This window comes from Leucoraja erinacea, chromosome 13 (assembly GCF_028641065.1).
Source record: "Leucoraja erinacea ecotype New England chromosome 13, Leri_hhj_1, whole genome shotgun sequence".
Classification (NCBI taxonomy): domain Eukaryota; kingdom Metazoa; phylum Chordata; class Chondrichthyes; order Rajiformes; family Rajidae; genus Leucoraja; species Leucoraja erinaceus.
Window position 1 is genome coordinate 42,958,651 of NC_073389.1, and position 24,098 is coordinate 42,982,748.

At 38.1% G+C, this 24,098-nt stretch overlaps 1 protein-coding gene across 1 annotated transcript in view; it reads left to right on the top strand.

Annotated features, from left to right (window-relative positions):
* eva1c (eva-1 homolog C (C. elegans)) overlaps positions 1-24,098 on the top strand; it is a 67,641-nt gene that overhangs the window by 23,305 nt on the left and 20,238 nt on the right. Inside the window, exons 2-3 of the mRNA XM_055645063.1 lie at positions 19,780-19,985; positions 21,393-21,516. Of these exons, the coding sequence (XP_055501038.1) occupies positions 19,780-19,985; positions 21,393-21,516 (330 nt within the window). The remainder of the gene's footprint in view (positions 1-19,779; positions 19,986-21,392; positions 21,517-24,098) is intronic.

Consider the following 24,098-nt stretch of genomic DNA (forward strand, 5'->3'; position numbering starts at 1 on the left):
CACCATTAAATTGATTTGAATGATATTGTAAACATTTTATAAAATTTTGTAAAATGACACTGGAATTATTTGTGAATTATTGTGCCAGGTAGAAAGCAGCAAACGAAACACTGGACGATGATGGCTGTTTAAAGCAATTGATTACGTATGGAATCTTTAGCATTTAGAAATGTAAAACAGATCAAACTTCATTGAAGAAAATGTTTATGTTATTTTAACTGATGGAAAATGGCCATTTTCAAAATATTTACAAAATTATTCAAGATAAGAATGGAACCTAATACTGAAATGATTATATTTGGAGTAATGGAAGATGAGATTAAATTGAAGACATCTCAAAATTTATTTTTTAACTATGGTTTAATAATAGCAAAAAAATTCATACTTCAATTTTGGAAAAATACATCAATACCAATGCTTAAAATGTGGATTGCAAGTATGTTGGACACGGCACATCTTGAGGAAATGCGATTCCTCCTAATGGATAAATCAGACCAATTCATAACGAGTTGGTCTCCATTTGTCGTCTTTTTGGAATCATATGGTGCAACACAATTGTAAAAACTAACTGTTTCAGGACTGGACGAGGAATGGTCAAGATTATAAACAATGATCTCCTTACCTTTATTTATATATATATATATTTTTTAATTAAAAAAAATTATGTCTTATTCTCTTTTTTCTATTTTCTTTTCTTTTTTTCTATTTTCTTTTCCTCAACTTTCTTTACTCATTCGTCTTTTTTCTTTTCCTTCACACACTATATATCTCACGCCTTTCTATCCTTTACTATCTAATTTATTTTTCTTATTCTCATCTTTCTTTATTGTAACAAAAAAAAAAAGAAGCTGTACATAAAATGTATTATGAAAATATATATTAGGCACTTTGGGGCAATATGATTGTACTTCTAATAAAATAAAATATTTAAAAAAAACTAGAAAATGGCCACTTTTTAAATCTACTAAATTGTTTAATCTAGATGAAAGTAGTGTAGATCTATGGGCTTTTTAAAAAGTTACGTATTTGAATTACTGTTGAGGGTATAAGGAGGACAAACACATGTTCATATGGTTAAACTGTGGAGCACTCCACTATGAAATGAATGTGATTTTACAAAATGTTGCGAATCCAAAACTTTCATGGCTTAAAGGACAGAAGGCTTGATATCTGTTTTGGAGAGAAGAATCAAGAGTGTTTTATTGTCATATGTCCCAGATAGAACAATGAATTTCTTACTTGCTACAGCACAACAGAATATGTAAACATTATAGAAACATAGAAAATAGGTGCAGGAGTAGGCCATTCGGCCCTTCGAGCCTGCACCGCCATTCAATATGATCATGGCTGATCATCCAACTCAGTATCCTGTACCTGCTTTCATTCCATATCCCCTGATCCCTTTAGCCACAAGGGCCACATCTCCCTCACTTATACACTGTAAACAATATAATAAACGTCCAGTGTGTGTGTGTGTGTATGTGTGTACACACACACACACACACACACACACACACACACACACACACACACACACACACACACACACACACACACACACACACACACACACACACACACACACACACACACACACAACAATAGTAGTAGTGCAACACAATAACAATAATAGTCTGTAGTTCAGAGCTTATTTGATGTAGTGTTTAATTGCCTGATGAAAGAAGCTGTTCCTGAACCTGGACCTTACAGTTTTAGGCTCCTGTACCTTCTTCCCAATTGCAAGGGTGAAATGAGAGTATGGCCAGGGTGGTGTGGGTCTCTGATGATGCTGACTGAATCCTTTCGATGGTGGGAAGGTGAGAGCCGGTGATGGACTGGGCAGTGTCCACAACATTTTACAGTCTTTTTCACTATTATACATTCAAGTTGCCCAGTCAAATAGAAAATAGTAATGGTAAAATTCTGATCGATTTACCCAAACTATTTGAATTTTTATAAGGGATAGAATTCCCCCATATCAAGGGGACTTAACAGGGTGGATTTCCACAGTGATTGCCAAGGGAAATTGTTCCTTTATGCCCTCAAAAGGACGCGAAAGGTCATACGAGCTGTGGCTATTCTCTTTCGCAGCTTCTGAAATGTACCGAGAGTATTTACTAATTAACTAACATTTGAATGGGATCAATTATTTCACAGAGGTTAATTGACTCGGATTTTAACTACTGGGACTTTCAATTCCATTGAATTTGTGTGAGCTTTTACAGGCAATCAATTGAGAGCCCAACCTATGCCATTTGTTGTGGTAATGCAAATAACCAAGTTTCCAGTATTCAAGATTAATTATTTTATTTTAAAGTAATTAAACCGCACAGTTCAGTTCAGTTTAGTTTATTGTCGCGTGTACCGAGGTACAGTGAAAAGCTTTTTGTTGCGCGCTAACCAGTCACCACAAAGACAATATATGATTACAATCAATCCATTTACAGTGTCTAGATACATGATAAGGGAATAACGTTTAGAGGGAATAACGTTTAGAATCACTGTATTTTAGGACACCTGTTTCATAAAGGTTAACTGATGTTATTTTCTTGTTTAATGTCAGGATCATTGTATTAAATTATCTCCCAAAGTGGCCAGCTAAGTTTGACTTTTGCCTTGTGGCTTTAGACATTTTAAGAGATTTCTATTTCACCTACTTATTTAATATGACAAAGGTGTTTCTTTAATTAAAAAATATCAACCTTCATCAAATACTTCTAGCAAGTTGTGGCAATTCCAAATTCCTAATTGGACACCACCCAATGCAGGATCAAAGCACAATTTTACCATGTTCTCAATCTACATCAGTATGGGAACAGGCAAAGTATTCTCAGCGCTCTTTTTATGTCTTTGAATATTACATTTTCATTGGAGTTTTAATATTTTACTCTGAATTTCATCTTGTGTTGCTATTTGCAGAACTTTCAACGTTTTTCCACATCCTTTCTAGATTCTAATAATGTACAATATTGTCCAGCTGAGAGAATGCCAGGGTTTAATGTTCATAGTAGGGGATGCCTGAGATGACTTGTCTTACAACTTCACCCTTGCTTTCTGTGGTGCACGGAGCTTCCCAATGTTGCAGTTACTTTGTGAATTACTTGCAGTTATGTCGTTCCATTCTATATTCCAAAGGAAGATTAAAAAAAAAAAAAATTATTAGAGATAATAGTAATATTCTGATTGGTGAGTAAGGATTTCTGCATACTTCCCCAAGATATAATGACTACATACTATTTTAAAGACAGACAGCAATATAGGACCATACTAAAAAGCCGAGCCATTTTGTGGTTCAGTCATTTACTGAATAGATTATGCATCTGCTTTATTGTTTGAGTTAGTGTTTTTCTCCTCAAGTGATGAAATGGGTGATATTTTTCATGTTCTCAAAACTCAGCAAATATTAACTGGCCTGTCTATATAGTTATGTTTGGTTTAAAGAATATTGTTTTTTGGGTAACAGTGATCTCCAGTGATAGTCGATAATTCGTGAAAAAGTAAACAAAAAGAGATATGTACATACAATCATAAAATTTAAACCACAGAAAATTACCAATCAAATCATAGTGCTTGTGCTGGTGGAATTGATAAATCGTTGCACAGCTGGATACACTTCATTCCAATTTAACAATTCGTTTTACTGTTTGAAAGGCAGAACTCGTACCAAAAGAACTAAGTGATAGTGAGGTCAACAGGAGCGGAAAATTAAAGTGGTCTGCTTTCACGCTAATTTGTCCCTCGATTGTGTTCGGCACGGACTAGAAGGGTCGAGATGGCCTGTTTCCGTGCTGTAATTGTTATATGGTTATTATATGGTTATATGATTAAAGCTCATTCTACAGCATCTCCCCATCAGACTGCCAACTGACTCCTTCTATAAATCATCACAAAATTTGACGTGGTGGCAGATTAGCTGCAAAATAATTGAAATGCACACAATGCCTTCCAGTGATCATCTGAGCAATAGCAACTTTTCCAATTTGGTTAATGAGAATTGGTGTTACCTTTTTATTGATTTGTTGAACAATTAAAACAATATTTCACCTAGTATTCTATTAAAATCTTTCAAACAATTTAAAACTTTCCGCTTTAATCTAAAAAAAAAAGCATTTTTGTGGCTTTATAATATGAACTGGGCATTATAAGTTTATTCTTATTGGCCCTACAAATAGAATTTGACATTTTTAAAGGACTGCATTCATGTCATTAAATAGCTATATTTTTTCTAGCTAGACAGTCACTGCTTCAGGGGCTCTCAGTGCGCAGGGCCAAATATTTCTATTTCTTTGTTGCAAATCTTAGATTAAACATTGGTGTCATGCCTTCTGTAGATTTGGAAACAAAAGGATTGTATTCACAGTCTGTTCTCGTTCATGCCATGACAATTAAGTCTACTTCAAAAGAAATGGTTTGAGTGGATATTACATTCCATCGCAATACTGCTGGAGCAAGACCGCTCTAAATTTTTGCTAAAGCCCTGAATGCACTCTGTTTCATTGCTAAATTCAGAAAATAATTGCCCTCCACCCAATTCCTGCACTGCAGGTTAAAGAGCATTCATGTAATATCACTGGTACTGGTCGTATCACTGGTGCTGTCTCACTATATTTTGTACTTCTGGATGTAGGGCAGCACAATGGTGCACGGTAGAGTTGCTGCCTTGCAGCACCAGAGACCTGGGTTTGATCCTGACAATGGGTGCTGTCTGTTTGGAGTTTATACATTCTCCCTGGACCACATGGGTTTTCTCTGGGGGCTCCTGTTTCCTTTCTCATTCCAAAGACGTGCAGGATTGTAAGTTAATTGGCTTCTGTAAATTATCCCTAGTGTGTAAGATGGAACTAGTGTACAGGTGATTGATGGTTGGTGCTGACTCGCTGGACGAAGGGCCTGTTTCCATGCTCTATCTCTAAACTAAACTAAAATATATCAAGCAGCTAAATAGACCCATTTCCACAAAGTTGTTTTCCTTGCAGAGAAAACTATTTTGATTTCATTTGATTAATGGTCTTTGAATAAAATTTATATTTTATGGTCAGTAGCAAATAAAATGGAAAGAAATCTCTGAAGATAGACACAAAAAGCTGGAATAGCTCTGCGGAACAGACAGCATCTCTGTAGAAAACGAATAGGTAATGTTTCGCGTCGAGACCCTTCTTCAGACTAACAGCATGGGGAATTGGAGGAGGAGATGCTACACCAGTCCATATAAGTTAGTGGAAGAATTGGGTGGAGGGCAGCTATTTTCTGACATGTGTGCAATGGTACAGTGGAGTGCACTCATGGCTTCAACAAAGTTTTATTGGAGTCCTGCTCCACTGTTATTGTGGAGGAATATAAGGTGAGGGAGAAAGATATAAAGAGGACTTGATGGACAAATCTTTCATACAGAGGGTGATGGAACAAGTTGCCAGAGAAGGTGATAGAGTTACAAGTAAAACATTGAAAAGATATTTGGACAGAGAAGGACATTTATACATGGATAGGAATGATTTAGAGGGATATGGGCCAAACACGGCTAAATGTAAATAGTGTAAAACATTAGAGTCAACTTGGTTGGCATGACCGATTTGGACCGATGGGCCTGCATCAATGCTGTATATCTCTATGAATCAATTTATGAAAGTGTAGCTAGATAATTACTCTCAATACTTATGGCACCTTTATGGCACATCAGGGATGTGTACCTTTGATATGTAGCATTACTAATGCCAAGTCCCTTTCCATCAGCTTCCTTAGCAATGACTAGAAACACAACTGAAACGCTACTGTATGTAAATATATCAATGCATGCTCAATATTCGTGTTAACTTTTAGAGATTTAAAAACAAAATGCAACTTTTAAACTTAATTTCAATGACAACTTGTGAGTTTTGGCACTTTTAGTTCTTGTGCACATTCATATCTCAGTTAAATTCCATTACCATGGAGCTCATTGGCTTTTATCTATATTCATCAGATTGCATTATTCATTTTACACAATTCTTAATCTTGAAACTTTTTTGTTCATTGACACCATAAAAACTACTCCCTGTCAGTGCAATTGTTACTGCATTATTCAATATTGCTAAGTGTTTGTGAGCTGTTTTGACTTTTAAAGGTTCTGCATAAATGGAAGAAAGATTTAAATTCTTACTCCTGCAATGATATAAACTTACATGTGTCAGCTGCGCCTATTCAATATCTCCTAACACTCAAGGTCTCCAAGCCAGGTCTGGATGAATGGTAGTTAGTAAAAGTCTGCAAGTCTGGAGAGGGTCAGGCCATATGGTGATGGACAGTGAAGAGGTGAGGTTCGTGTCTTTGGGATATTTACATCAGATCAGTCTGTGGTGAAGTTGAGTGATGAGGGTTTTATCATGATTGGGACATGGAGTCATGGGTAAGATAAAAAAGGGAGCAGATAATGAATAAAACCAATGAACGCCTTCGTGAGCTAGCTATTAAAGTTTGATTGGGTCAAGGCTGCCCAATAATAGACATGCCTTGAATCACTTGAACATTAAGCCATTATTTTTTTTAAGTAACATCCAGTCTGTCTTTCTTTGCTGTACTGTAAAGCAATTGAGACATATGATAATTGCTGTATTTCTTAATCCATAATAACATGGAATCTTGTTTACTTTGCATTTGCATGCTCAATATTCGTGTTAACTTTTAGAGATTTAAAAACAAAATGCAACTTTTAAACTTAATTTCAATGACAACTTGTGAGTTTTGGCACTTTTAGTTCTTGTGCACATTCATATCTCAGTTAAATTCCATTACCATGGAGCTCATTGGCTTTTATCTATATTCATCAGATTGCATTATTCATTTTACACAATTCTTAATCTTGAAACTTTTTTGTTCATTGACACCATAAAAACTACTCCCTGTCAGTGCAATTGTTACTGCATTATTCAATATTGCTAAGTGTTTGTGAGCTGTTTTGACTTTTAAAGGTTCTGCATAAATGGAAGAAAGATTTAAATTCTTACTCCTGCAATGATATAAACTTACATGTGTCAGCTGCGCCTATTCAATATCTCCTAACACTCAAGGTCTCCAAGCCAGGTCTGGATGAATGGTAGTTAGTAAAAGTCTGCAAGTCTGGAGAGGGTCAGGCCATATGGTGATGGACAGTGAAGAGGTGAGGTTCGTGTCTCTGGGATATTTACATCAGATCAGTCTGTGGTGAAGTTGAGTGATGAGGGTTTTATCATGATTGGGACATGGAGTCATGGGTAAAATAAAAAAGGGAGCAGATAATGAATAAAACCAATGAACGCCTTCGTGAGCTAGCTATTAAAGTTTGATTGGGTCAAGGCTGCCCAATAATAGACATGCCTTGAATCACTTGAACATTAAGCCATTATTTTTTTTAAGTAACATCCAGTCTGTCTTTCTTTGCTGTACTGTAAAGCAATTGAGACATATGATAATTGCTGTATTTCTTAATCCATAATAACATGGAATCTTGTTTACTTTGCATTCCTTAATATAATTCTAATTTAAAAATAAGTAGGAGTTGGTGCCAAAAACATAATTGTGAAAAACCACATTTGAAATATACGCCCATCTTTCTAATCAGAACAAGGGCTCAGTATATTGAAACAAGTACAAATACAATTCTGATCCAGACATGTCTTTACAATATTGTATATCACAAAAAGAAGACTGTCAGAAGAAGAAGTCAAGACTCATGTAGTAGAGAATTATCATCAGTAACTTGAAACTTGGTAAAAAAATGTAGTGTGTTAGTGTGGTACTTATATTTTAATTGCCATTTAACTACTATCAGTTGTAAGATCTTCAAAGCACTAGCTGTTCAGAATTCGTATTCCTCTGGTCTTTTTTAAATCTCTTTGGTCGAAAGCTCAAAACTCGGTGACCATCAGTGAACTTGTTACCACAGAGAAATCTCTGCAATGGAGAAAGATATGCAGTGAAGCAAAGAGATGCGGGAGACAGCAGTTTCCATCACAACCGATAGAGGATCATGGAATATACAATAGGTTCCAGGTGATCTTTCAACAAAAGGCCAGTCATGGTGCATTCCCGAGCCATACATCTCAGCACTGAGCAGATACACAATTTCGCTCCAGCCACTCAACATCACCACTCACATGCAGCCTCTCCCACATTGACTGATCTGCATCGAGCAATTAATTGCTAGATTCACACTGGATTTCATTTACAGCTCAGGTAGGGCAGTGGTTCATGGCAGCTTTCCGCCCAACAGCCTGAATAGATATCTTTGAAAATTGCTGATGTGGGGAAGGTCAATGTTCAGATGGAGAGCCGTCAGTCCACAACAAGTCAGTGCTCTGAAGGGTAGTGTATGGGGTGCCAGTGTACTGAGAAATCTGCCACCTGACTACTATCAATTTGGGGGAAAGGGGAGCAAATTAAAGTTTAAAGTCTGATCATCTGTATTTCATTATTTCAATTGTATGATTTTATGCCTGCATTTTATGTTGTAAATTGATTATTTACATTTAGGATTCTGGTATTACAACAGGGAATTTTCAGGGTAGCTTCCAGAGTGATTGTGAGCCAGGAGAAAAATGGTGCAAAGGTATCCTTGTCGATTGTTGAATGGGAAGCCTTGGGGTACAAGCATAAATGTTCTCAAAAGTGGCCACATGGATAGATAGAGTGATGGAGAGGGCATATGACATGCTTGCTTTCATCAGCTGAGCCACTAAGTTCAAGAGTAGGGATGTCCAGTTACAGTTGTGCAAAATGTTGCTGAGACCGTACTTGGAGCATAGTGTGCAGTTGTGCTTGTCACACCCCAGGAATCATGTGATTAAGATGTAGAGAGTGCAGGAAATATTCACAAGGATACAGATATGAAAGGTTTAGAAGGATATGGATAGGAAAGATTGAGAGGGATATGGGGCAAATGCGGGCAGGTGGACTAATGGATCAAATGGATCATTTTAGTCAGCATGGGCAGGTTGGGCTAAAGGATCTGTTTCCATGCTTTGACTTTATTGCCTGGTTTGGAGGACTTTGGATAAGGATAAATTGGAGCCATTTGTCCTGGCGTAAAGGAGGATGAGTGATGACATAGAAAATTTAATTATGAGAGGCTTGGATAGGTTTGTTGGTTAGAATCTCGAATGAGCTGCCAGATGAGGCGGTAGTGGCAGGAATAAGAGGATTTGGACTGGTACTTAAATGAGCAGGTATATAGTTGACAGATCACCTGGAACCTATTGAATGAGTGATATAGAATTAATGCGGGCAGGAAAGCAAGGTTGTATAGATAAGCATGATAGTTAGTATAGATGGACTGGGCTGAAAAGCCTGTTTCTATACTGTTCAGTTCTACGACTAGAAAATTAAAAACTTTTTGTAATTTTACACCAATTTCTTTTATGCTTTTCTCCATGAGAAAGGAAATGTGTAATAATGCACGATATATTGAATATCTGTGTCTACAGATTTCCTGTCTGCTATTTGACGCCCAGCATTCACACATCCAGTGCCAGTGTTTTTGTTATAAATTCTTACATCTGCATTAATAATATCAAACTGTAAATAAGTCCTGTAACTGAATCACCTTGCGGGACTGCTCGGAGTCGCATATATGAATATTGTTAGAGAGTGGTTTTGAAAATGTTTAAATAATTGTCGATCCTTTCATTTTCTGTTGAAGTGAGTTCTGCTCTTAACTTAGGCTACATTTTCTCTCTCAGATATTTGGCTTTTTCCAGCTTGGTTCTAAAATTTTAATATAAAATCTGGTTCCATTGCTAGGATTCTCAGCACTTTGAAAACAAATTGACTGCATTTCAACATATGTTTTTATATCTTTTTATTTTTCTTAAAATATATGCTTTGAAACAGGATTTGACTATTCCTATTGCCTCAGGCTTTCCCTGGCATGCTGTGTGTACACTCGTGGTGCAGCCACTACAATGATATTTTAGCTCTCTTCTATTTTCCTAGCCATTGGCTATGCTTGAAGGTCACCTTGGCAGATACTGTATGTGTACTCTCTTTTGCTCTTTTACTTGCTAACAGATATCGATGGGGCTGTTGGCATGTTGCCAGATGCTGTTGAACTAACCTAACCAAATAACATACTCTCGGCCACAAGTGCTAGGCACTCTCAATGTTACTCCTTACTCCTTTCTTGGTCCCAGATCCTAGTCGACTGCTGCCTGTTCTTGACCTTCCAGCTTTTAATTCTGTAAGTTTAATGGAGAAACAGCAACGCAATACAAATGTAGGGTCATTTATGTAGCCACTTGAGTATCCGAGGATGGCAGTTTAGGCTGTTTATATTATCCAAACAACAAATGAATTCAATATTATTGGTGATGGGAAATTGTGATGATAAATTAAATGTAATTTATTTACCATTCTGAAGTAATTAACAAGAAGTTTGCTTCAAACCAGCCAAGGTGGTCTGAGAAAGACTACGGAAAAGATGCATAAGAATTTAAATGTATCCTCTTTTTGGACCAGAACTACAAAAGCACATAACCATACACAGCTTAATGATTGGGAATGGGTGCTATTGGCCATGTTTGCCATCGTGCTGTTCCCTGCACATCCACAAGACTATGGGAAGTTTCTCACATCTTATGCTCTTTGTCGAAGGTCTGTATAAATAATTTAAACAGCAGGCTTTTGAATGTTACACCACATAATTAAGCAGCTTTTATGGTCTGCATCAAGATAAATAAGTTGCAATGGAGATAAACTAGTTAAGTGATTGGCATGAAGATGGTAGATAGAATATAAGATGAAGATATATAAAAATGCACCCATGAATAGGAAGAATAAAACAGTTGAATATTATTTGACACAAGTGCGGCATGGTGGCACAGCGATAGAGCTGCTGCCTTAAGCCCCTGTCCAACTTAGGAAACCTGAACGGAAACCTCTGGAGACTTTGCGCCCCACCCAAGGTTTCCATGCGGTTCCCGGAGGTTTTTGTCAGTCTCCCTACCTGCTTCCACTACCTGCAACCTCCGGCAACCACCTGCAACCTCCGGTGCATGAAAGAATAAAGAGGGCAAATGAATTATTAGTCCATATTACTAATGTGTAAGTAAGAAACATTGAACAGTTTAAAAAAAAAAATGGGAGCAGAAGTAAGGCATTCAGTCTTTCACACTTGCTCATCCATTTGAAATTCAATACAGTTTTCCAGCTATCTTCCCGTATCTCTTGATCCATCTGGTCTGTAGAAAATAAGTAAGGATGACTTGTGGCACTAATAAGGTGGATTAGGATTAACTAGTGGAATACTGTGAAATTAAAATAGAAAATGCTGGAAAAACTCACTACAACAAACAGCATCAATGGAAAAATAATCAGAATCCATGGCCCTTTGTGTGGGAAGGAACTGTAAATGCTGGTTTACACCAAAGATAAACACAAAATACTGGAGTAACTCAGCGGGACAGGCAGCATCTCTGGAGAGAAGGAAAGGGTGACATTTCAAGTCAAGACCCTTATTTACACCCTTATTCTGAAGAAGGGTCTCGACCTGAAACGTCACCTATTTCTTCTCTCCAAAGTTGTTGCCTGTCTATGACCTTTTCATTGGTTCTGAAATATTGTGCACAGTTTGTAAGGAATGATACCCATGCCTAGATTTGATGGAACAGTCTTTACCAGATTAACTCCCATACCATGATGGTGACACCATTTCAGTAAGTATTTAATTGCATAAGTTTGTAGTGTGTATTATATATGTCAATCCTTTTTTAATGAAAGATATGTCCAATGAGAAGTGATGGAGTAGAATAAGGCTATATTCTTTTGAGTTTAGAGGACTGAGTTGTAATGGGCCAAAATAGGATGGTCTCCAACTGGAGAGATAGTATGTCAGCAGTTGGAATATGAATATTTTAAATATGAAAAATAGAAATACCATGCTCTCTCTATGGTTGATATTTGAACGTTGAAATGTTCTACTCCCGAGGGATAAGGATGTTTAGTCTTTAAGTGTATTCAATATTGAAACTGCTAGATTTTTAGACATTTAGGAAATCAAAGAATAAATGAAAGTTGGACAAGAAAATAAAATTGATGTAAGCATTTAAACATCACTATTGAATGGCAGAGTGTGTGCTTGAGGAGAATGTACCCTGCTGTTGTGTTTATATTTTCTTAAATTACAGTTGAAACAAGACATGTTGGCTTGGCCAAAAACCAAGTCCTTTCTTATCCTTATTTGAGTATGCTGCAAACTGGAATCAGATTTCTACAGATTCAAAAATTATATTGAATCCATGTGCAGCAACAAGTTCATGACTGGTTGCAACAAATGGACCCTTAAATCTTATAATGTATAATTTTGTTTGATTTATTTTATTTCAATCCGGAAATAGTTTTCTCCCAATTCAGTGTTCAAAACCTGGCATCTTCAGATTGAGGTCATGTAGTATTTCAGATTTTGGCAGTATTACAGTAATATATACATTTAAACATATATATATATTTGGTGTACTTAACAAATATTATTTCTGTTAACCTTTTCCAAAGTTAGGTTAGGCCTTTCAGATTGGCAAAGTCAGAGATGCTACAGCTTTTTGAACTTGAAGAAATGTTCAGATCTCAAAGAGCACAACCTTTGGCTTCAGGCCTGTATCTGTAATTCAACCAGCACCCTACTTAATGTCAATGTAAGAACATTGAATTGTACTTAAAGAATACGATTTGTTTATGGATTTTCTCAGCCCAATTTTACAACACATACACTCTGGAAAAATTCAAGTATTAAATCACATTTTTTCCCAGCTTTGTGATTATAGCTAGCTGACGTGTATGTGTCAGCAAAATGATATATTAATGACAATGAAAGGAAATCTTTGCCACAATTCTAGTCATTTGGCCACAATGTCTTGCTGCACTGTGAATGCAATTTTATTATTGCAATGCAACTAGCTATATTATAGAGAAGATAGATATATGCAAAGCTAGAAGTGTCAACATTTTTGCCCTTTGCAAATAAACATACTACTAATCCTGGCTTTTGACCATGTCTCAGTAAATCTTGTGAAAGTAACTGAAGTTGTGTTTAATAATAGGGTCCTCCGAACTCATCCACTTGCTGACATTTTGTGAGCTATCAGCACGTATACACGGCTGATAAAAACCTTTTTTCCTAGGGCAATCACAGCATGAATGACTGAAAACGTCACATATGCATACTCTCTAGAAATACTGCCTGATCTGCTGTTAGTCCAGCATTTTGAGTCCTTTTTTTGTAAACATCTGCTGTTCCTTGTGTCTATCATCAATCATCAGATCTTTGAACTGCACAAAGAATGGTTTTGTTGCCTCAATATATCTGATGGATTTTTGTGATGAAACCGATAAAAATCTGCCCACATAGGCACAATCTGCAATAATTTGTTGTACTATTGAGACACAAATATGGAGTTACAGAGCAAGCAGACTTTTTGCCATCCTGAAATAAGGACAAAAGTAGAACAAAAGGCAGAAGTATAAAACACATTGTATTAGTTTTCAGACAAGCTATCTCATGAGAGAGGAGAAACCAGCATGCAGGATGGTTAATATTGTGGGCTGACAAACTGCAAACCATGCCATGAACAAATTGTTTCAAATGGGTTGATGAAATAATCAAAATATTTTCAACAAGGAAGTTTCTCACCATCTGCCTTAGATATTCAATGAGATTACCCGTGCTGAACTGCCAAAGGCCCAAAGTCTCTACTGATCAGAATGTAGGGGCACCAAATGTCGTGAATAAACGAGTTCTTTATTCAAGCATTATAGGTTAGATATACATGCACGTTTAGTCCTCCAACACAAAAGTCATTGTTGCTGCTGCGAGGCTGTTGCCTCGTGGGCTCGAGCAGAGCTCCTGCTGAGGTGGCAGGACACTCACGCAAAGAGAGAGGAAGAGCAAGAGAGAGGGAAGGTTGACCTGGGGTTCGTTATATACTAGAGCACACCCCTATACCCCGTGACAACTCCTTCCTGCCATTGCCCAGTCACGTGACCCTACCCCCGACTGCCAAGGGTTCGCATAGCAAGTGGCATAACCACTGGGTGCCGCCACAAGAAGCTCAAATGGGCTAGTTGCATAAATACTGCAGCTACAGAGCAAGTTTGGTATCTTGTAGCAAGCGACTCAACTCTCAATCCAGTAAACCTTTTCCACTGTCTACAAGACATAAGCCAGAGGTAGAATACACTGCACTTGCATGCATGAATGCAGCTCCATTATTATTAAAGCTTGATGCTATCCAGTGCAGGGCGGCTTACTTGATTGGCATCTTATCCGCCACTCTAAACATTAAATCCCTTCGTCACCAGGGCAGCATGACTGCATTGTGCACAATCAACAAAATATAGTGCAGTTATTTGCCTGTGCTACTCTGTTAGCATCTCTTATCCTTGACCTCTACTGCCATGAAGGATATGAGTAATAGTTACATGGGAATCCCAGCATCTGCAATTTCTCTACTAAGTTGCACACCATGCTGACTTTAGAAACATATCACCATTCTTTCATTGACAATGGACAATAGATGCAGGAGTAGGCCATTTGGCCCTTCGAGCCAGCAGTGCCATTCAATGTGATCATGGCTGATCATTCCCAATCAATACCCCGTTCCTGCCTTCTCCCAAATCCCCTGACTCCGCTATTTTTAAGAGCACTATCCAGCTTTCTCTTGAAAACATCCAGAGAACCTGCCCCCACCGCCCTCTGAGGCGGAGAATTCCACAGACTCACCACTCTCTGAGAAAAAATGTTTCCTCATCTCCGTTCTAAATGGCTTACTCCTTATTCTTAAACTGTGGCCCCTGGTTCTGGACTCCCCCAACATCGGGAACATGTTTCCTGCCTCTAGTGTGTCCAAGCCCTTAACAATCTTATATGTTTCAATAAGATTCCCTCTCATCCTTCTAAACTTCAGAGTGTACAAGCCCAGCTGCTCCATTCTCTCAGCATATGACAGTCCCGCCATCCTGGGAATTAACCTTATAAATCTACAATGCACTCCCTCAATAGCAAGAATGACCTTCCTCAAATTAGGGGACCAAAACTGCACACAATACTCCAGGTGTGGTCTCACTAGGGCCCTGTACAACTGCATAAGGACCTCTTTGCTGGTAGCTTTATTTGTAGAACTTTCCTCTCCTACAATATTATGGGACGAGCTTCACAAGAATGAGAGGATCAGCTTGAGGGGACTTTGGTATGGACAATAAATGCTAATCTAAAACTATTATTTAAAACATGTTGTCAAACAATATTTTCTCCCTAGTGTGTTGCTTGTGGTCTTTGCCTGTTCACGTGCTGTCTGTCCAGTGGCTCATCCTTGGCATAGAGGGGGTAGCCCAACTGCTGAGAGAAAGATCAGTCGAGATTTTACTGATCTGTTTACATCAAAATCATTGGCTGAATATTGCATTTCATTCTTCTTCAGTGTTACTTCTGCTGTTACTAGTCACAGCAAAACATTTTAGCAACAGAAATTTGATTTTGTTCTTATGGTGAGTATACTGAGGTACTAATTTTATCTCATAGATGATGGTGAAGTAGCAATCGTTCTTCTTATCAACCATCTTAAATGTGTTCCCCTTATTTTAATCAACGTGCATTTTTGGATTTCTCTTTCCTTAACTGTCTTTGATCATGATCTATTGTGATATAATTTATGCTTCAATAGATATGTACTCTGTGTAACAGACAGATCAGAACTATTTGTTTGAACCAGTGGAATACACATGATTATCATCAGCTGTAGTTAGCTTAACTTTGTGCAACTACAAATGTTAGGTTTTCATTGTTACAGTTTTATCAGTATTATTTTTGTGTGGAGATAAATAAGCATGAAAGAGAAACACAGTAGAGCAATGGAATTTCTTTTTTGAAAGCAGGCTGTAGTGGAAAAAAGCAGGAGACTGTTATCTGAAATGAAATACCAAACATTCCTGATGCATGATGCGAACATTCTAAATTGAGCTAGTAAATATCTGATAACCAACATATAATGTTTTAATGTGTAGGAAGAAACTGCAGGTGCAGGTTTAAACTGAAGATAGACACAAAAAGCTTTAATAACTCAGCACGCCCACCACAGCAACACCATTGTCAAATTTGCGGATGACACTACGGTGGTGGGACTCATCTCCGGGGGGGACGAGTACGCCTACCGGGATGAGGTGGAGCAGCTGACAGTGTGGTGTGAAGAAAATAACCTGCTCCTCAACACCTTAAAGACAAAGGAAGTAATAATAGACTTCAGGAAGAACAAAACGGACATGGTACCATTGACTATCAGAGGGGACTGTGTAGAGAGGGTGGCGGATTTCCGCTTCCTGGGAATCCATATTGAGGAGGACCTGACGTGGAGCGTGAACACCACTGCGCTGCTGAAAAAGGTCCAGCAGAGACTGCACTTCCTGAGGGTGCTCAGGAAGAATAACATCACTCAGAGACTGCTGCTGTCCTTTTATCGGTGCTCCATTGAGAGCATACTAACATACTGTGTATGCGTGTGGTACACCAGCTGCACAGCGGCTCAGAGGAAAGCGCTCCAGAGGGCCATTGACAACACCCAGAGGATTGTCGGCTGCCCTCTCCTTACCTTGGAGGACTTACACAGTTCCCGCTGCACCAAAAAATCCCAGAATATCATAAAGGACATTTCCCACCCCGGACACTCCCTGTTTGAACTGTTGCCGTCAGGCAGACGGTACAGATCTACAAGGACAAGGACAAATAGACTAAAAAACAGTTTTTACCCCACTGCTATAAAAGCACTAAATGTAGCCGCCAAGGAACGCAGGGGCGATACAGACTAAGGGACTGTGGTAACTGTGGAATCGACAGAAGGATGGAGGGTTGGGTGTGTATGCGTGCTTTGTCCGTGATATTTATTTAGTTGTTTATCTTTAATATTTTACCTTGTATGTATCGTTAGCTTTTAGAAATGTTTGAATGCTGCACTGACTGGCTGACATTTTAAATTTCGTTGTACATGGTTCATGTTACAATGACAATAAAGAAACTATTCTATTCTATTCTAGGTCAGGCAGTATCCCTGGAGAAAAGGAATAGGTGACATTTCGGGGGTCGAGACCCTACTTCAGACTAAGATTTGAGAGAAAGGGAAATGTGAGATATAGAAAGTACACAGGACAAATTAATGAAAGATATGCAAAAAGCAACGATGATCATGGAAAGGTGGAGTCCACAATGGTCCATTGCTGGCTGTGGGGTCGGTGATAATGAGTTATACAGACAGTGAAACTCAACGGGACAACAATGAAACTAGTACGACAACTAGGGTGGGGGAAGAACCAAGAGAGAGGGCTGCAAGGGTTATTTGAAATTAGAGAAATCAATATTCATACCACAGGGTTGTAAGATGCCCAAGTTTTAATCTTGGAGAGAAATTTCAAAACTATCATCATCAGTTACATTTGGGGTTCACAAAGGGATTCCTCTGGAACTTAATGATTACATCAGTTAAGATAGCAATCATTATTTGCTGAATCTGTTATCTACTACATTTGAATTTAGATTTTTGCTGCTTGCATCTTCCAAATGTATGATAGACAGGCATTTTAGGATAGCAAATTAAAACATGGATAGATTACATTTTGGGTCAGGACCCTCCTTCTTTCTCCTTGGAATGCTGCCTGACCACTGAGTTACTCCAGCACTTGTGCCTATCTTTGGTATAATCCATCATATGCAGTTCTTTTCTATTCAATCATATAACCTGTCATGTTCTCATGGGAAAGATGAAGATTATGTGATAATAGGATAATTTTTGATTTCTAAAGGATTAGATAAAGGTATTGCAACTTATCCATAACACTAAAATACAAAGGTACAACATATGTGTGAAGGGGGTTAATCCAAACTATACTGTGAAACTTTAGTGTGTGGGTAGTGGAGGAATGGGAATACAAGATAATCAAGATAATTATCCAATTCACTGTCTGAGGAAACAATCCAAATTTCACTTGTTTCTTAACCGGTCCCTTTAGTCTATCATTATTTGAATACGTTTCTTCAGAGATCGATGTTTGTACATGTACATTTAAAAATGACCCCTTTTAATTAGTATTGCCTCACCTTATCTTTCCAAAGCTTATTAGTTTTGCAATAATTACCAGCAATCCTTGGTATTACTGGTTTGCTTTGCCAAGTACAAGAGAGGTCTTGCTCCAATTATACAGGTCTCTGATGAAACAGCATTTGGAAAATTGTGTACAGATTTGGTTGCACAACCAAGTTGGAATATACTTCCAATGAAGAGATTTCACCTAAGATTCACCAAATTAATTCCTGAAATTGTGAATTTGTAATGTGAGAAAGGATTAAGCACATTAAGTGTATACTTCCTAATATTTAGAAGAATGAGATGTGATTTCATTGAAATGTACTTCGTTCTTATAGGGCTTGACAGAGTAAATGCAGAGTTGATATTTACCGTGGCTGTGGGCAAGAACCTGGAGTCACAGTCTAAAAGTAAGGAACAGGCTTTCAAAATTTTAGTCCAAATTCGCTATACGAGGCACTTCAGTTGTCGAGTTTATTCAAAGCAAAATTTAACAACATTTTAAATATTAAGCAAATCAAGGGATATAGGTTTGGTGCAGAGTTGCCATTGAAGGATTGAGAAAGTGAGGTGATGAATTGTCTTTCTAGTTTGTGTTTCTAATGTTCTTACTGAGAGCATTGATTATATGTTAGCATGTAGTGAGCAGGCTTTCTGCTATATTGAAACAAACGTTCTTAGCTACATTAACATTGTAGGAGTTACTATTTATTCTAAGGCCTTGACACCAATTAAATACTTTTTTTGTTTTATGGTGATTCCCAAGGTGTCAAGGTAATCAAAGAATATCTAGCTCTTAGCTCCAGGACCAAATATAAGATTTGATTTTGTGGCAAAAGTTAGCAGATGGAGAACAATGAAATGATGGGGGGAAAGTACTGTAGATGATAACACCAGCTGCTCTACTCTTAGTTTCCTGAACCTCCAGAGAGTGGTGAACACTGTCCATTCATCACTTCATTCCTTTCAGCCCATCTTCATAGTTGTTTACATCGGAAAGCTGGAAGTGTTGTTAAGGATGCCTGCCACCCTGACCATTCCCTTTTCCATCTTCTACTTTTGGCAACTGAACCATTCTATCAACAACTAGAGAGTGGGCCAGAGCTACTATCTACCTCATCAGAGACCCTCAGACTATCTTTAATCAGACTTTACTGGACTTCAACTTGCAGTTATTGTTATTCCCTTTATCCTGTGTCTGTACACTGTAGATGGCTCGATTGTAATTATGTATTTCTGCTGACTGGTTAGCATGCAACAAATGAAACAAAACTCAACTAACCTACTAAAGTCCAGACTGAAGAACAGCTTCCTCCCCACTGCTATCAAATTCCTGAACCAATCACCCTTTTCACACAGCCTTCCTAGAGAGGTATTTCTGTTATGTTTACCTCCTTTGGTTATTCTGTTATTGGACTTTAGTAATTTTTTTAATACCTAAATCGGATTGCACAACCATCGATACACCATTCTGCTGCTTTTGTCATTGTATTTATTGTATCTTTCATAACTGTTTGTACGCCATTTACTCTGTGAACTTCACGTGAAGAAGGAATTTCATTACATCCTGGTGTATATGACAATTAACTAATCTGAATCTGGTCTACCAATGATATTGCAACAGTTGTGTTACACTAAGCTAAGACTTCCAATTCTTACTAAAATATGTTATTTTTAAGTAATTCCAACATTGTTCTTTTTTTTTCTCTTATAGATTACTTATCTAAAGTTTTACGTAGCCATACGGAGCAAGCTTGTGATGGCAGTCACCTAAACCTACATTGTCCTCGAGATACAACATTAAGTATACAGTCAGCATTTTATGGACGTAAGGTGCCAAGTTCCCTTTCGTGTCCAAGCTTAAATCCTGGAAACACTGTAGAAGAAAATCTAAATTGCACAGCACCTACCACTTTACAGGTAGGACATGAAATTATTAGATATGTATTACTGATTTTATAATGTTACACAAAAATATCAGTAAGAGGCACAAATATATTTACACAATTTTATGTTTAAAATTATATTTTTAGGTAATACACTTTGAATCAAGTTGTTTCTATTGTGAATAGATACCCATTTGAATCAGTGAGCTTTTTGCAGTGGTTTATACTGTTTGGCCATGAACTACCCAATCCAAGATTCAAGGTTAGAAACTCGCCATGTAAAAGCACATCATGAATCAACATTGGAGGGCTCTGCAAGACCTTGGTCATAACCTCAGTAGAATAATATTCCAGCACAGATGGTGTGCCATGTATGATTTATGTTAGAATCATGAACCCAGGTGTTATTTGTGTGATCGCATATAAGATGCATATGAGGGCCAGACTCTCACGACAAGCTAACGTTTTTATTGATAATCTCCTTTGGTGGTTTTAATGTTTCTTCAACTAGAGGAGCTGGTTTGGAATCAGATTTGCCCTCAAGTGGATAATGAGTGCTAGCGCCATGTGACTCTATTACCTGTTGTACTATAATGGTATTGTAGGTGAGTACCCAAGTGAAAGTTTGCACTAGTCCAGAAAACCTGGATAAACTGTAAATGTGTAAACCAATTGGGATTCTTTGTAACGATATGGACAAATATGGACACTCTTTGGATTTGGACTATTCACATTCATGGAGGAAAAATTGAGATATAGTACGAGGAGAAAGAGAGGCTAGCAGATCAAGATCGAACCACAGAGTCATACAGCACTGAAAGAGGCCCTTCGGCCCAAAGCCCACGCAGACCAAGATGCCCCATCTACTTTAGTCCTATCTGCCTGCGTTTGGCTGTTATCCCTCCAAATATTTCCTATCAATGTACCTGTCCCAATGTATTTTAAATCCTTGCCCTGTACCACAATAACTTTAAAATTGAGATTAAAAATAAAGCTACTTAGAAAAAAAATGGATGATATATGTAAACCTTTAGGAATCTAAATGGCCTGAAGCATCATGAGATTATCATGGACCAATGATGGGATTACAGGGTCATTTATGTATCTGATCTTGCTGAATGAAGTGGATTGCCAGCTGCACAGCAAGTCTAATTCTAGATCTAATTATCAAAAGGCTGCTCATAGTCAAAGTGATGTTTAATCATCTTGATCATTGTTGCCAAAATAGAACCACGAGTATATTGCATAACTCTTTCTTGATTATGCTATGATTTAGAGACTTTCTTCTTGTTCATTATAAATTTTAACATAGTACTTAATGCTCTTTTATTGTGAAAACACGTTAGATCACATGTTCAATCTAAAAGTAATGCAAGGGTCTGTACTTGCAGATGATACCTTTTATTCCTGAAACATGTCTTCTTGCTTTCATTGTTGTCAGAAAATACTGGATGAATGCCAGGACCAACAATCTTGCCAACTCCTAGTCAATAGAAAGGTTTTTGGACTTGACCCGTGTCCAGGCACCAGCAAATACCTCCTTGTCTCCTACAAATGCAAGCCCAGTAAGTAATACTTTCACAGTTAATGAGCACCCATTCTCTCATTAGACCTTTCAATTCATGTTTAAGAGTGTGAACTGTGTATTATGGTGAGTACCCAAGTGAAAGTATCCAAGAGAAACTGTTTAACATGTGATAGTAATTAATTGAAAAGCTTGTATTATTTATAGCTAATTTGTGGTAATCTGTTTATTTTGACTTTGTCCTTTGAACAATCCCCTAATTCAAATTAAAAAATAATTAGTACCTATCAAGCTCCTGCTGCATTTTTTGACAACCATTTTTGCTATCTACAATACCACCCACTTTAGTATGAGCATCAAATGTTTAACGGAACTATGTTTCTATTTTAATTTGTTCTTTTAAATTGTGTTTTTTTTTTAAATGTGGCATAGTGGTGCAGCTGGTTGAGCTGTTGCTTCACAGCACCAGAGATCCAGGTTTGATCTTGACCTCAGGTGTTGTCTGTGTGGAGTTTCCAGGGGTGGAAATCACTATCAAACCCTGGGGGGGGGGACACATTTTGGGGGGCATAATTTCTTGGTGGCCGCACGCGCGCGCACACACACACGCGAGGCTTCAGCCGTGGGCCCTATGGACGGTAACATCTTGAGCTGACCTGGTTGGTGACCGACTCTGAACTCCAGCAGCAGCAGCTTCCTCCGCCCCGAATCGTGGGGTTTGAATCGCCCGTTTGCGGGTTTTCATTACCCGGCATAGCTTAAAATCAGCCAGCGGGGGCTTCAACTTCGGGAGCCTCGATCGCCTCGACGAAGCAGTTTGATTTTAAGCCACGCTGGGCGATAAAAGACCCAGCAAACGGGTCGATTCAGCCCTTAGAAAGCATCTGATTCCCGCTTAAATCTTTCAAAAGCTACAATGACACTTCAACAAATAAAACTGAAGCAAATAAAGGCAAACAGAAGAACCAACCTTGGAGGGGGGAGAGAGAGAGACAGATGGGAAAAAACATACTAAAAATTAGCGTGAGTGACCGTGAATGTGGGACTTACCTGCAAGCCAGCCAGGAAACCCGTTCGACCAGAGTCCTTAATGACATGACCCGTTTAAATCCGATACCTGTTTAAATCTTTCCCATCCACCAATACATCCAATTAGATCAAATGGTAACTGTACCCACATCAAATAGATTTAAGAAATTCTCTGTGAATACCTTCAGTAATACTTGAAGGTCAAAACACAATTGGTGACACATCATGTTAATATGATGTTAATAGAGACATTTAACAAGCGCTTAACAGTTGACACCTCCACTGACTCGCGGAGAGTAGAGATTTTAATAGAATTTTTTTCACTGAAAATCAAAATCCGGATTACAAAACGGGGGGGGGGTTGTCCCCCACCTCTCAAAACATGTGTCCCCCCCCCCCCCCCCCCCCCGGGATTTCGGCGCATGGGAGTTTGCATGTATTTTCCTTGTGACCGTGTGGGTTTTCTCCGGGGTCTCTAGTTTCCTCCCTCATTCCAAAGATATGTGGATTTAGCATCTGTAAATTGCCCCTAGTGTGTAAGGAGCAGATGAGAAAGTATAATAATGTGGAACTAGTGTGACTTGGTGGGCAGAGGGCCCCTTTCTGTGCTGTTTCTATAACTAAACTTAATCATATATTTTACCACATTGAGAACAATAGGGTTAATTTATTGATTCATTATCTTATGGGATATCTATCCAAGAAAAAGCAAAGGGTAGAAACTTGGCACTTCAGTTTAATAGCCTCATGCCTGACAGTGTTCTGACTGGAAATGTATTCTATGATCTGTTCTAGATAGGAATCCCCCTAGATAGTGCCCCGATTTAATACCGAGAAGTGTGAGGTGTTGCATTTTGGGAAGTCTAACTAGGGCAGGACCTACACAGTAAATGGTAGAGCTCTGGGGAGTGCTGTGGAGCAGAGCGATCTAGGAATGCAGGTAAATTGTTCCTTGAAAGTGGTGTCACACATCATAGGATTGTCAGAACATCTTTCAGCCCATTGGCCTTCATCAGTAGGACATTTGAGTATAGAAGTTGGGAAGTTTTGTTACAGTTATACAAGACATTGGTCAGGCCACATTTAGAGTATTGTGTTCAGTTTTGGTCACCCTATACCTCTTGACACTTGCCAATTCTTAGCCGTTATAAGGAAGTAATCAAAACACATTGCATGAAAATGGGTGAGTAATTGCTCAATGACACTAATATCAAGCTAATTATTACCTTTAACTGTTTTAAAAAAACAAACTCTGCGACTAGCCCTGTAAGTGCTAAGCAATTGTTTCACCTGCAATTGCTTAGCAACTCAAATAAAATTTCTCCCTAAGACCAGTAAGAGAAAACAACCTAACTTTTCTGTTTGGGTATCAGTTGTCTCTGAGGATCTAATGATGCAATTAATGAATAATTAAATACATTAGTATTTTCTGTGGTCTTATGACCTGACAAAAATAAACTATGGACTGGAACTGTTTGTAATTTGTCTTGGTTTCCGGCTGTAACTGGTGGAAAGTAAATGGAATTTCCCTTCCATCACAGTTTTGAGATATTTATGCAATTCTATGGAACATTTATTAGTTTTCTCTTGATG